General features: G+C 48.4%; 1 protein-coding gene and 1 long non-coding RNA gene across 2 annotated transcripts in view; one reads left to right on the plus strand and one right to left on the minus strand.

Moving 5' to 3' along the window:
- Positions 1-5,887: 5,887 nt before the first annotated feature.
- LOC146440469 (uncharacterized) lies at positions 5,888-8,825 on the minus strand. The gene is made up of 3 exons (XR_014851419.1): positions 8,129-8,825; positions 6,563-6,687; positions 5,888-6,131 (listed from the first exon to the last, which is right to left on the minus strand). It is a non-coding gene; the product is annotated as an uncharacterized LOC146440469 (long non-coding RNA).
- Positions 8,826-14,425: 5,600 nt separating this feature from the next.
- The window catches only part of XKR6 (XK related 6), a 182,478-nt gene continuing 181,624 nt past the window's right edge, over positions 14,426-15,279 (plus strand). Inside the window, exon 1 of the mRNA XM_085057144.1 lies at positions 14,426-15,238. Within this exon, the coding sequence (XP_084913270.1) occupies positions 14,505-15,238 (734 nt within the window). The 5' untranslated portion in view covers positions 14,426-14,504. The remainder of the gene's footprint in view (positions 15,239-15,279) is intronic.

Consider the following 15,279-nt stretch of genomic DNA (forward strand, 5'->3'; position numbering starts at 1 on the left):
AACCACTCCTTGTTCAGACATTGCTGTCTCCACTTTATTTGGGGATGGGCTTTGAGGACAAGGCTTTGAGCAAACTCACCTAGTGGAAGGTGTCCCTGCTCATGGAGTGAGGTGATCTTTAAGGTCCTTTCCAATCCAAACCATTCTGTGATTCTATAAACTGTTTGGATTCTTTTTGTTTTCCAATCAGTAATTTTGTTTGATTAAAAACAAACTGCATCCCCAATACACATCTATACATTTTAATTATCATCATATAACATTGCTCTGCTCATGGGCTCTGTGTAATGAACTTTATGACATTTCCAAAGTATTTTCCATGTGCTAGTTAACTGCTACACTTAACCAGGGGAAGAAGGCTTTGCAAAGGGTGAGAGAAAGGACACATTCATACCTGAAAAAGCTATTTGAAAATAAGTTTCAATGGCTATTGAGGTTTTTGTGTAGAAAACTCACTCTAAAAATGCCACAGTTGAACACAATGAAATCGAAATTCGCTTTCAGCATCAAAGAAACACTGCTATAACTCAATGAACTCAAAGGTAGCAATGTCAGGTGTCTGAGTAGCAGGGCTGATCAGAGGGATTTCCAGGTGTCATCTGTCAAGTGCAGCCCTGGGAGAAGGACTTGGGGATGCTGGTGAGAGGCTGGACCTACTCTGGCCCTGAAACCCGCCGTGTCCTGGGCTGATCCCCCAGCATGGGCAGCAGGGGAGGGGGGATTCTGCCCTGCTCAGGTGAGACCCCAGCTGGGTTCCCCAGCACAGCAAGGATGTGGATTGGAGTGAGTCCAGAGGAGGCACCAAGATGATCAGAGGGATGGGACATCTCTCCTAAGAGGAAAGGTTGAGGGAGTAGGGATTGTTCAGCCTGGAAAAGAGAAGACTTTGGGGTGATCTAGTTGTGGCCTTCCAGTACCTTAAAGGAGCCTACAGCAAAGATGGAGAGAGATCATTTACAAAGACCTGGAGAGACAGGACAAGGTTTCACACTGAGACAGAGGAGGTTTAGGTGGGATATTAGGAAGCAATTCTTCCCTGTGAGGGTGGTAAGGCCCTGGCACAGGGTGCCCAAAGAAGCTGTGGCTGCCCCTGGATCCCTGGAAGTGTCCAGAGCCAGGCTGGACAGGGCTTGGAGCAGCCTGATCTATTGGAAGGTGTCCCTGCCCGTGGCAGGGGATTGGAATGGGATGGTTTTTAAGGTCCCTTCTGAACCAACCCATTCCATTATTCTATGACTGTATGAACTCATGCTGTGTCACGAACAACCCATGAAGTAACTTTGTTGTCCTTAGCAGGACAGTCCAGGCTTAGTCTTTTCTGCTTTGCCCTGCATTTGGAGTAGGGTTTTTTCCTCCTAAGGTCAACAAAAAGTGCTTCTCTCCAGAGCACAAAACAAAGTCCAGTTTCTTTCCTGGAGCAGAATTTCCCTCTCCACAGGCACTTCAGGGGCAGCTCTATCAACACAGCGACCAACTCTGCTTGGCAAAGGTAAATCTCCCCCACCAGTGCCTCGCTGCTGTCTGAGGGTGGCCTGACAAATCCATTGACATGACATAAAGAAAGATTTAGGAGAGGTTTGGGAGCATAATAAATGAATCCCCCATCGAGTCGACTCTACGTTCCTTGGATCTAGCAAGCAATCACAATAAGCCCTTTGGATTACTTGAGACAAATGCCTGTCTGCACAACAAATCACTGCAGATTGCTTATGACAGCCAAATGAGACGTCCTTTCAGAACATCACCAGCAACTCTCACAGCTCTGGAGCACATTATACAGCAGGAGTTAAGAAATCTAAAAAAGCACCACATCACCTCTTCCGGGTCTTCTTTCATAGGACAAGTGACTTCTAACCTGCTCTTCCAGGGCAGTTTGGCCAAATTGTTTGCTACAAGGCATTAGAGCTTTCGTATTGTCTTTGACATTCCAGGTTACTAAAGGATTATATCCATAGACTGTGGTAATCCCTGAATATTTAGAAAATACATGCACGACGCTCCAAACGCCAGACATCTGCCCCATGGTGCTGCACATCTGCCATTCCCGTGGATTTCTGAACAATTTCCTTTGATGAGCAGGTTTATTCCAATGGAAATCGACAAACGAGAGCTGCTCCCGTTCCCTCTCCACGGCTGTGCCGAGTCTGCAGTTTCGTAGCTCACCATTTTTATCCAAGACAAAACATGCAGTCAGGCTCTTTGGACACCACACAAACACCCATAAACGTTGGAAGATAAATGGGTTGGATGTACACATGCAAACACGCGCTCGCTGAAATCTCTGCTAAAAATCTGCCTCTGAAACGAATACATATTTTTAAAATTAACATTTTTTGGAGACGCTAACTGCATCTTCAGAGTGGAGAACACATTATTTTGTAGGCGTTTTCGGCAGCACAATATCAACCCCTATTTTTAACTATTGACTAATTACCAGTAGATCTTAATTACATGGTGTGTGGAGGCACTAATAAGTTTACAAATCTGCCAACAACACTAAACACATATGTCTTTGCAAGCATTAGCCTCTCTCTCTTATTTTTTAAAACCTTTTCTCTTTCCCCCCCCTCCAATTTGGCAGCAGAAGATCCTGGAAAAGGCTGCAATTTTGGCTGGTTAGAAGGAAAGCATCTAAACACCCATCCTTGTGGAGACAAGAATGGCTCAAAGCACGAGGAGGAATGAGAAGAGAAGCCAGCAGAGCCTAGAGAACTTGGAATTTCAGCAGGGTGAGAGAAGGGCTGCCTTTGGAGATGTTCACTTCTGTTTTCTCTGCAAGATTCATGGACCCATGTGCAGGATTATTTGCTAAATTTCTTTAGGGAAGAGTGGCTTGGAGCAACCTGGTCTGGGGAAGGTGTCCCTGCCCACGGCAGGGAGCTGGAATGAGATGATTTTCAAAGTTTGTTTCAAACAAAGCATTTTGTGATTCTGTGATACAATATCAGAGAAGAAGGATGGTGGTTTTTTATGCATTCATGTTTAATAGTCTTATGCAAAATCTGTTGGCCCTTCCAAAAGGGAGTAACTTGGCAGAACACAGGAGCTGCCCCTGTGTTCTGCTTTGCTAGATTATGGCACAATGCAGCCAAATCCACCCCAGGGGGATTTTCTGACAGGGTTTTCCCCTCTTGTTTGAGAATTTTGACAAAGTTTTTGCATTCTCAGCTCCTCAGAGATGTTTCACACCGCAGCTGGACCCTCCTATCTACCAAAATACCTTTCAGACCCAGACCCCACAAAGCTGCCCACTCCTGCAGGGTTTTCCAACAGCCCCAAGTGGGGCTGAGCAAAGTTTGAGCTCAAGCTTTGCTCCTCTTGGGCCGGGTCTGTCACAGGGGGTAGGGGGTTGTAGATCTGCAACACTCCTGTTAAATACACATTTGGGTGAAGTTTGCCCAGTGCCAGTGAGAGGATCCATGGGGATCCAGGAGGCAAAGAGGTCACTGCAGTCAACAGATCCTCTGGAAGTCACAGAGTTTCACATTCTCCTTCAAAACTTGGTCAACAGGGAATGGCTTTAAGCTGACAGAGAGCAGAGCTAGATGGGATATTGGGAAGAAATTCTTCCATGTGAGGGTGGTGAGGTCCTGGCACAGGTTTCCCAGAGAAGCTGTGGCTGCCCCTGGATCCCTGGAAGTGTCCAAGGCCAGGTTGTTCAGGGCTTGGAGCAACCTGGGATAGTGGAAGATGTCCCTGCTCATGGCAAGGGAGTGGAATGGGATGATCTTTATGTTCCCCTCCAACTCAAACCATTCTGGGATTCTGTGGTTGAACTCAAGTGCTGTCAACTATACAGCTGCACATCTGAAAGTCTAATGGCAAAGACTTCCATGTGCTCTTCCATCAGTTGAGTTTCTGACAAAAAGGAGCATCACCCTGAGATCCACCCTCAGCAGAAGCCTCTGCCCACCCAACAGCACTTATTCCAAGAGGTGATCACTTGTGGAAGGTTTGATGTTGCTGTAGAAGCTATAAAGAAGCTATTAATGATATCAAAAAGCTATTCTAAAAAATAAATTACAATGGAATTGTTTGGACTGATTTTTAATATAAAGAATTCCAATAACTTGACAAGAAGGAAAATTAATCTTCTCTTTCTATGTGCAAGTACAACCAAAGTATGAAGAACATCCACATTGTTGGAATTAACACTGGGGACACTTTTGGTCTGTGTCCATGCTGCTGCTGATCTCCTGAAGGATCTGCCCTGGGATCATCAGATAAACTTGAGTTTTATGACTCCATAAATGACAGCAGGTGTCTCCTTTGCACACCCATATTTCTAAATGCAGAAGGGTATTTCTGTCTGGGATGATTCAGTGTTTATATTTACACGGTGGAGGAGAGGAGATTATTGTCATTTGCATTGATGAAGGAGGTAGTTGTCACCTTCCAGTTTTTCCATATTGAATCTTTGTTAGCAAATAACATGTCTTGAGTAAAATGAGAGCAGGAAGATAATTTAAATGGGCGCCACACTTAGCCCCAGCAATGAAATTACAAAAGTGAATCAACATGAAAGCAGAACCATTTTTTTTTCTCAACAATTTAGGTAATTATGGACAAGGCAGGCATCAGTTTTCTCTGCAGAGAAACTGAACCAGTTGCTCTGGTGTCTTAGGGCAAAACTTCAGTTCCTTAATTAACAGATTCAGAAATATTGTGCGCGCTGGCAGATGGAAGAAACGATAAGAGCACTTGGCAAAGCTGGAAATGCTGGTGATTGCACATATCAGAAAGCACAGAGTGTGCCTGAACTAGGACTTCAGAATAGCCAGACCTAATTTTGAGATGTTGTCTGAAAGAGCCACGTGATAATTTCTGCCACAGAGATGAGAGACTTTCAGCGTCCATTTCAAGCTGGGCAAATCTCATCTGTCCCCTGAGTTATTAAATGACCTGTGCCAAGCCAAATTAATTAAAAGCATTTAAAAATAGGGAAGGGGAATTGGTGATGCTTTTAATAAGGTGGGAGAATAAAAGGAAGAAAGAAATAGAATGTTTGTTATACTAAAAAAAAGAGTTTTGCTCCATTATGAAATAAACAGTGTTTATGCCCCATCTCCTTACACTTAATGCCAAGTGCCAAACACAGGTAAATGGATCTCCCCAAAACAGGTAAAAATTCCACGTTGCTGCCTGAAACTGGAGCCTGTTCCTGCCAAGAGAAGCTGAGTAAGGAGAGGACAAAGTGATAGGATGGGAAGAGCCCTGACAGCGGACTGGAACTAGATGATTTTTAAAGTAATTTCCAAACCAAACCATCCTGGGACTCTACATTCCCACTCAGGACCAAAGTGGTACAAATGGTGGTTGAAGTAGAGCCAAGGCAGGAAGAGAAGATTTGCTGAGTGCAAAAGGACACGAAAATAAGAAATCCTGTGTGGTTCATGGGGAGAAGAGAAGGGCTGAAAAGGTGTAGCAAACATAGAAATATCTGAAGAAGAAAGGGACCCACAAGGTTCACCAAAATCCAGCTTCTGGCCCTGCACAGGAGAGCTCCAAGATTCACACCATAAACAACAGGAATAAAAAGGAAATGGAAATTCCATCCTTAGGATGAAAAAAGAAAGAAAAACAAGCAGAATAGGTGTGGACAAAGCTTTAGGTCCATGAAGGATCTCAGAAGATCAGCAGGGAATCAGGGAAAGGTGATTTCTCTACACTACCTTGTCTAGAGGAATGACCAAGAAGAGAAGAAGTAGAGACAACAAGGTGCAACATCCCATATTGGAAACAGGCAATACTTGGGCTGATGTTTCAGCCAGAGGGAGATGGAAGAAGCTCTGTTACCTTGTCCTTGACTTTTTTCCCAAGGGGAAACCCAGGTATGTTTGGATTTGTGCACCATCCTGTATTTATTTGGTTTTATATAAAAGGTCATGCATTTAATTAACAATTCTGTAGTGACAGAATCAAATACAAGAAAATATTCTTTTACATTCACAGGTTTGGGGGAAGTTTACAGCATCATGAGACCCCACTTAAAGTGCTGCTTCCAGCTCTGGAGCCTCCAGCATAAAAAGGACAAGGACCTGTTGGACTGAGTCCAGAGGATGCTATGGAGATGCTGTGAAGGCTGGAACTCCTCTGCTCTGGAGCCAGGCTGGAGAGCTGAGGGTGTTCAGCTGGAGAAGAGAAGGATCCAGGGAGAGCTCAGAGCTCCTGCCAGTGCCTAAAGGGGCTCCAGGAGAGCTGGAGAGGGACTTGGGACAATGGATGGAGGGACAGGACACAGGGAATGGCTTCAGACTGCCAGAGGGCAGGGAGAGATGAGATATTGGGAAGGAATTCTTCCCTTTGAGGATGCTGAGGTCCTGGCACAGGTTGCTCAGAGAAGCTGTGGCTGCTCCTGGATTCCTGGAAGTGTCCAAGGCCAGGTTGGACAGGGCTTGAAGTAACCTGGGACAGTGGAAGGTGTCCCTTCCATAGGGTGAAACACGATCTTTAAGGTCCCTTCCAGCCCAAACCACTTTGTCATTCAATGATTATCAGTTAAAAAAAAATAAGCATCAGGAACTGTGGGAAGGGGAATAATTGTACAGGGAATATGCCTTACCTTAGTCAAGGTGTGAATTCCAGCTCCATTTCCTCCCATGGTCCATTAGCTTTTCCAGTGACCAGAAGAACAGAAAACCTGGATGTTACACACACTTCCCATTGGCACTGGGGCCAACCTTCACCCTGTTTGGAGGGGGAAGCATTGCCTGATAAGTTTATTTTTCACTGAGCTCTGAGGAGCAGCATGGCACACTGACAACAGCAGCCAGCTACTCTATGAGATACATCCCTGCCCTTCAGAGCCAATTAAATCATTGGAATCCCATGGGGGGAAGTAGGAAATGCTGTGTAGTCGCTTTTCCTAAATCCCAGCTTGGAAAAGCACCGAGCAAGTCCATCAAACTGGAGGCCTGAGCTGTTAACGCTTTTCCAAGGGGAGAAACACAGTTCCCTGCACTGCTCACCACCTTCTTTGGCTGATGAAGTCACATTGTTCCTTCCTTCTGGGTAACCAGTTCCTTGAGGAGCAGAACTGAGGGGATTATCCTGTGTTTGGTTTAATGGGAAAACTCCAAGTACTTCCAGAAAAGGCAGGCAGGATGGAAATGTTCTTGCAGTCACCCTCTGCAGCCCAGCCCCAGTCCCCAGGTGGCCCCAGGACCAGGCATTTGATGTCATTGGTTTAGCTGGTGGCATCAAAGAGGTGTTCCACAGAGGCATTTTTGGGGAAGCAGAGAGAGCAGACAGGTTCCTTTTGATGCACAGTAATAAATGAAAACAGTTGCAGCTCTCAGGAGATGAAAGGGAGCCTGAGGAGAGCTGAATAAACCCTGTCACTGCAGGTAAGATCTAGATAACAGGAACGATGAAGTTTGCTAATGCACACATCTCAAGACCATACCAATTCTTAAATTTGTCAGGAGGTGTAAAGTGATTTCAATGTAACATTTCTGTCCAATAGGCACAAGTTTGGGATTAATTTAATTTCATATTTAGTGAGGAATTTTTATCCAGTTTTTATCACATAACACCTGAGGACCTGAACATGTTCATAAGGAACTGAGAGTGGAAGTGAAGAACCTGGTCCAGCTGTGAGAATAAACCACATTCAGTTGTTTAAAGGCTGAATGAGGCTCTGAACAATCTGGCCTAGTGGGAGATTCCCAACCCATGGCACGGAGCACATCAAGATAGTCTTTAAGATCCCTTCCCACCCAAACCATTCTGTGATTCCATAATTCCATGATCAGTAAGGACTAACACTATTGACAGTCACTGATAGCACTTACCAGTCAATTGCATTGCTAAAATGCAAACTCAAAAATGAATCCCACAAATAAAAAGGAAGGGATGGAACTGGAAAGGTTCACCAAACATTCCTCATTCTCTCTTAGAGGCAGCTCTTCAGATGGCTGTGAGCTGGCTTTTCAATACAGAACATTTGGGACCTTCTGCACTTTTCCTAGAGACCCCAATGTCACAAAGTGATTGGTGAGAGCTGGACATGCCCTGGCCATGTGCTCTCACATCCCAGAAACTCCCTCTGTGCTGGGCTGATCCCCTAGTGTGAGCAGCAGGGGAGGGGGGAATTCTGCTCCTCTGCCCTGCTCAGGTGAGACCTCACCTGCAGAGCTGCCCCCAGATTTGGGATCCAACAGCAGAAGGATGTGGAGTTGCTGGAGAGAGTCCAGAGGAAGCCATGGAGATGCTCCAAGGCTAGAGCTCCTCTGCTCTGGTGCCAGAATGGGAGAGCTGGGGGTGTTCACCTGGAGAAGAGAAGGATCCAGGAAGAACTTATTGCAGCCTTTTAGTACTTGAAGGGGCCTACAAGAAAGACAGGGACAAGGAGTGATGGTTTTAAACAGAAGGAGAGTAAATTTAGATTAGATAATGAGGTTTTACAATGAGGGTGGTGAGGCCCTGACACAGGTTTCCCAGAGAAGCTGTGGCTGCCCCTGGATCCCTGGAAGTGTCCAAGGCCAGGCTGGACAGGGATCTGAGTGCCCTGGGATAGTGGAAGATGTCCCTGCCCACGGCAGAGAGTTTGGAACAGGATGAGTTTTAAGAAATCACTTCCAACCCAAACCATTCCATGATTCCACAATTCTATGACAGTGCTGCCAGAGGGAGACAAGTAGCAGCAAAAGCAGCATCCTGCTGATCCTCCCCTGGTACAAACACATAGCATTCAAAGAGGTTAATAGAAATTAACAAAGTTAATCAACAGAAGGACTGGCCTAAGTGGGACTTCTAAGTCAAGCTCACACAATAACCACAAAGTTCACCAAAACATCCAACTTTTCATCCTGCAGAGACATGAACATCGTGGCAATGGAAGCTGGAGCTTTCTCTGCCTCATGCATGAATAACAAAGCCACCTGCTATATTCCAGCAGTGGATGCTTTATTGTTAGTGATGATGCATGAGGCAGAAATAATGCAGTTTGATTTTTAGAGACAATACCAAGTTGAGCTTGCGAGGCTGTCAGCCCACACTCGTTTGACTTGGGAAGTGAGCAAACAACATGGAAGTAATTGATGGAAACTAATGACACAATAAGATGTCATTTTTTTCTGACCTACTTTGCTTAAAGTAAATCCCCATTAATTGTAATTATCTGTACTCCACGTACACCAAACACTCAGCTGGATCCATCCCCCAGTTATTTAAATGAGGTAGTTCCAGATTTACACAACTCTGATTCTGGCTTACATATCTCTCTATATATAGTGTTTGTTCCCCTGATCTGAATAAATGCCTGGAAGATGGAAGACCACACAGCTCAATTAGGGTATTGATCAGGATGAAAAAAGCCTTTGACCAAGCAGCACAAGGAGGTTGTGATCCCATGCTGGGGTGCTGCTGGAGCACCGAACACGCCTCCCCTTCCCACTGCCTCCCTGGTGCTCCTGGAGAACAGAAGGAACGTGAAATGCAAGGCACAGACAGATCAGCTCCCAGTGCTGTGAGGGAAAAACCCTGGCTGATCGTGTTTTATAAATACTTGCAGATCTCAGGGTCACCCAGAGTTTATCCAGACCTCCGGACACAAGCGCCTCCAGAGCGATGGAAGTGTGGGATGCTGCTGAGTGCCGAGAAAAGCATTCTCCTCTCAAAAATATGAGTTGAGAGATCTCAACATGGGTGTGATTGACACTCACAACTTCCAAAAAATCCCTAAAAATACAGAGTGCTGGCTAATAAAAGAAACAGGCTCTGAGTAATGACTTCTGTTTCTCTGTGAGGGCCAGGACTACAAGGAAACAGGAACTCTTGTGGACTGAAGGGGCAAAGCATCACCCCCATGTCCTTGGCCAAAGCAACACAACAGCAGCAGCTGTGAAAAACAGGGAAAACAGGGAAATCAGGAGGTTGTGGGGAGATTTGGACATGGGTACCTCACTGTGCTAAGTGAGCGAGCAGGAGCTGGAGAACATCATGGGATAATCAGGAATTAAGATGTAAGTGGTGGAGATATCACTTCTGGCCACCCACGGAGTCATGTAGCCATGACTCATCCCCTGATGCAGGAAGGAACGTAGTGTACCATGCATCAAAATGGACAGGATCTTTCCAAGGGGAGATGATCTGGGATGGAAGACCTTTAAAGGGCTTTCATCCCAGCTGTTTATTGCTCCACACTGGCATGCATTTTCCTTGCTAAAATCAGGGAGTTATGTGTTAAATGAGTTACTTTTTTATTTCAGTCTTCAATACTCCTACTAGAAAGATCTTCCGATTTCCTGGCTAAAAATATTCATGGCCAGTTCCTACTCATTTACTTTTCCACCATTGCCCTTCAGTGTCCCAACGCCTTTCCCTTTGCTTGCATTTACTTTCCAGGATGTATTTATAGGCAGGAAAACATATTCCTTCTCCAGCCTCATTTTTTTAGCTAAACTAAACAAGCCAAATTCTTTCAGTCCACAGGAGCAAGGACGGACTGTCCTGACCTCTGATCACCACCTGGCTCTTCCCTGCAGCTGGAATTTACCCTTCTTGGACACAGGTGGTCACAACTGCACGGAGGAATTCGGGGGCAGTGCCAGCAGGGTATTGTCATCGTGTCATCCCTTGCCCAAGCAGCTGCTTCTCTCACTCCATGTGCCAACGCTGCATTCCTCAACTGCTGCCTTCTCCCACCCGAATGTCTCATCGCACCAGTTTGGGTTAGTTTTGTATCAAAACAGATGACTCGTCTGCCCCCTTATTGGTTCACCCACACTTCTATTTAAGTGATAAAACCAAATAGTTTGTTTACTTCTCTGTTGTTTTGGGGGTTTGTTTCTTTTTTTTTGTCTCTTTCCAATCATATGTAGCAAATCTGCTACACAGAAAAGTTTGAAGGAATGAGGGAAGCTTCCATTTATATCTCCTCGTACTGCAAATCAGAAGTTGAAGCTTAATCTGGGTGATTCTCACCCAAAAATATGGGTCCCAGAGTCCTTATTTCTTACTGCTGTGAGAATTGCCATCCATATTTAGGTTTGAAAGTATCCATCAGGAGACGGATTTGATGTTATATATATCTTATGCACATGAAGTAATTTTGGTCGAGGGCTGTTTTTGGTCTTATTTATTTCCATGTCCTTGCAAGAGCTGTAGTTGACAGAAAATAAGGGAATATCTGCAACATTTGAATTCTTTATGATGGGGATCCTCTTGTCTCTGATCCCACTGTATAATATTATACAATTTTTCTCCCTTTGGAGAACTTTGTGCCAGATTTTCACTCCAACTGACTTTAATTTGGCTACAGCCAGGTGTGCATCAGGTGCATCATGCCCAAAGCTTTGCTTTCTTCTCCTTTCTTCTGTTTCTCTGCTATAGGAGGATGCAACCATTTCAAAACCAGCAGCATTTTTCAGACTTCACAAAACTTTTCAGCTCTTTTGACATCACCCAGAACCACCAAATACACCCTTCCCAGACAGCCTGTTTAATATATGCAAGCCCTCCCATTTTTTCTTCAAGATTAAATTAATTTTTCCTCCCTGAAAAAGCATTTTATCTGCACTTTATATGCATTTTTCTACCTTCTTGGAGTTGTTTCTTTTCTTTTCCACATGTTGAAATTTAGACTGCAAAGCAGCAACTTTTGCAGCCAGTTCTGGAGCCCTGAAACTCTCAGCCCTGATATTTTGACACAGTTAAAGACCAAAAAAAAAAAAAGGGAGAAAAGGTAGAATTCAAACTCCCCAGAAAGAGGCAGAAGCTGGAGAAGGAGCATCTGGAAGGAGTCCTCTTATTGAATGGGGGAAAAAAAACCACAAATGGAAAAGAGTAGAGACTGTAACCTACAGAGGACAGCACAAGACAGCTCAGAAAAGATGGATATGATGAATGAACAGATGTGCAACATGGGATTGGGGGAAAAGGACCTGGAATTTGGCTTCCCCAGACTGCCAGTGGTTCCTCCGATGAAACAGCTGCCTGGGGTGCAGCTTAGCTCCAGGCAGATCCCGAAAACAGAGCCAGGAGCTGCTTCCTCTGCCTGCCAGAGGTTTCTCCAGCACAGAGCTGAGCCCTTGGAGAGTCTGCCTGACTCTGTGAGTACAGGGTGGGAAAAGCAGTGCTCCCCAAAGTGGGTAAAGGAATGACAAAAAGCAGAGGAGGGGATGTAGAATCCCTGTGTTAGGAAGACACTGAGGTGGGGGATTTGAGAAGGCAACAAGGTGGTGTGAGGTCAGGGTGCCAAGGTGTGCTTGGAAAACACTGTTATCAACAGAGAATGAATCCCAGAAAATTTTGGGTGGGAAAGGACCTTAAAGTTCATCCAGTTCTACCCCCTGCCATGGGCAGGGACACCTTCCACTATCCCAGCTTGCTCCAAACCTGGCTTTGAACATTTCCAGGGATGGAGCAGCCACAGCTTCTCTGTTTCAGTGCTCCACCACCCTCTGAGTACAGGGGAAGGACCTGTGGGATGAGGTGGGGCAGGAGCTCCCCTTCCCCAGCACAGCCATGGGAAGGAAAAAGGCAAAAATGAACCCAGAGGAGGTCCTGCATCTGCCAGGGACCAAGGAGCTGCTGGAGGTGGGAAGGTGGAAAGCAGCCTGGCTGAGAGTGAACTAAGTAGAGAGGTGATGCTGGGATTTGAGGTTGAGCAGGTGACAGGGACAGATTGACACTATACTGGGGAACTGATTTGAGAGCAGGGTGGGGTCAGCAGCAAATGGAACTTTTTGAGTGTCCAGAGGAGGGCCAGGAGGATGGTGAAGGGTCTCATGTGAAAAGTGATGAACTAGGTTTGTTCAGCTGGAGGAGATTGAGGTCAGACCTCACCAGGGGCTGAAGTTTCCTCACGCGGGGCAGCTCTGATCTCTCCTCTCTGTGACCAAGGACAGGACCCAGGGAATGGCTGGAGCTGTGTCAGGAGAGGTTTGGGGTGGATATCAGGAAAAGGTTCTTTCCCCAGAGGGTGGCTGGGCTCCCCAGGGAATGGTCACGGCCTCAAGGCTTCCAGAGCTCCAGGAGTGTTTGGACAATACTCCCAGGGACAGGGTGGATTGGTGGGATATCCTGTGCAGGGTCAGGGGTTGGACTTGTGGGTCCCTTCCAAATCAGAAAATTCTATGATGCTGTGTAGATCTTGTGATATGAAGATGATTAAAGAGATGGAACACCTCTCCTATGAGGAAAGGTTGAGAGAACTGGGCTTGTTCAGCCTGGAGAAGAGAACCCTGGGGAGATCTTAGAGCCTAGGTCTTAACTGGCAGCAGAGGAGGTTCAGGTCGGACATTAGGAAGAATTTCTTCACAGAAGGGGTGATTAGACATTGGGACAGTCTTCCCAGTGAGGTCATGGAGTCATAATCCCTGGAGGCGTTCAAGGAATGACTGGATGTGGAACTCAATGCTCTGGTTGACAAGGTGGTGTTTGGTCATAGGTTGGACTCAAACATATTAAACATATTGACTTTGTGATTCTGTGGTTCAATGAAAAGGCCTCAAGTTGTGCCAGGGGAGGTTTAGATTGGATATGCGGAAAAAAATTCTTCATGGAAAGGGCGGTCAGGCACTGGCACAGCTGCCCAAGGCAGTGGTGGAATCTCCATCCCTGCAGGTTTTCAAAACACGTGTACATGTAGAACTTGGGGATACAATTTAGGGGTGATTATGGAAGTGCTGGGTTAATAGTTGGATTCTATGATCTCAGAGATCTCTTCCAACCTAAATGATTCTGTGATTCTGTAAAGGGATTCCAAGAGACCTAGACAGGGACTTTGAATAAGGGCATGGAGTGACAGGACAAGGTGGAATGGCTGCAAGTTGAAACAGGGCAAGGTTAGATGGGATTTCAGGAAGAAATTCTTCCCTGTGACGGTGTTCAGACCTGTGAGGGCACAGCTTGTCCAGGGAACCACAGAATAAGCGGAACTGGAAGGAACCCACCATGATCATCCAGTCCAACTCCTGGCCCTGCACAGGACCATCCCCAACAACCCCAACCTGGGCCGGAGAGCATTGTCCAAGTGCTTCTTGAGCTCTGCCAGGTTTGGTGCTGTGACCATTCCCTTGGGAGCTCTTCTAGTGCTCTGGGAGCAGAACCTTTCCCTGACATCCAACCTCAGCCTCCCCTGACACAACTCCAGGCCATTCCCCCGGGTGCTGTCCCTCGCCACCACAGAGCACAGCCCAGCGCCGCCCCTCCTCTTCCCCTCACGAGGAAGTTGCAGCCCGCCGTGAGCTCTCCCCTCAGCCTCCCCTCCTCCAGGCCTCATCCCCGCGAGTCCCCCAGGCCAGGCGGGACGGGGCTGGCAGCATCCCGCCCCGGTGCGAGCTGTCCCTCCCCTCGGCAGGGCTGCGGGAGGCTCCGCTCCCCGCCGGCCCCGCCAGCCCCGCCGCCGGTCGCTGTCGCCGCCAGGCGGCCCCGGCCCGTCCCGCGCGCCGCGGAAGCGCCGCCCCCGGAAGCGGCGGGCGGGGGGAGCGGGCACGGGGGGGGCAGAGCGAGCGAGCGCCCGGCGAACGGGCCGGGGACGCGGCGGCGGCGGCAGCAAGATGGCGGCCAAGTCGGATGGCGGCGGCGGCGGCGGCGGCGGCGGTGGCGGCGGCGGCTTCGCCCAGCTGCACAACCTGGACGAGGCGGCGGCGGCCACGGGCGGCGGCGTCGGGGCAGCGGCGGCCGAGGTGGCGGAGGAGCCGGGCGCGAGCAGCTCCTTGCACATCTGCCACTGCTGCAACACGTCGTCTTGCTACTGGGGCTGCCGGAGCGCCTGCCTGCGGAACCTCTTCGGGCGGGCGGCCGCCGCCACCGCCGCCGCCGAGCCGCTGGCCCCGCGCCCCCCCGCCGCCGCCGCCGAGGGGCCGCCGGAGGGCGGCGAGGCGGCCGAGCGGCCGTGGCTGGACTGCCTGTGGATCGTGCTGGCGCTGCTGGTGCTGCTGGGGGACGTGGGCACGGACCTGTGGCTGGCGCTGCACCACTACGGCCGGCGGGATTACTTGTGGTGCGGCCTCACCCTGGCCTTCGTGCTGCTGCCCTCGGTGCTGGTGCAGATCCTGAGCTTCCGCTGGTTCGTGCAGGACTACACGGGCGGCGGGCTGGGCGCCGTGCAGGGGCTCACCAGCCGCGGGCCGCCCATGATGGGGGGGACCGCGGGCCGGCGCGGGGGACCCGCCGGCGGGGTAGGAGGAGCCGCCGGCACCGTCACCCCCGGGGCGCAGCGCCTCTGCAGGATCTCCGTCTGGGTCTGGCAGACCGTCATCCACCTGCTGCAGATGGGGCAGGTCTGGAGGTAAGGGGCGGCCGGGGACTCCGCCGGGCCCCCGGCGGGGC

This window comes from Lichenostomus cassidix, chromosome 3 (assembly GCF_008360975.1).
Source record: "Lichenostomus cassidix isolate B80296 chromosome 3, HeHo_3.0, whole genome shotgun sequence".
Taxonomy (NCBI): domain Eukaryota; kingdom Metazoa; phylum Chordata; class Aves; order Passeriformes; family Meliphagidae; genus Lichenostomus; species Lichenostomus cassidix.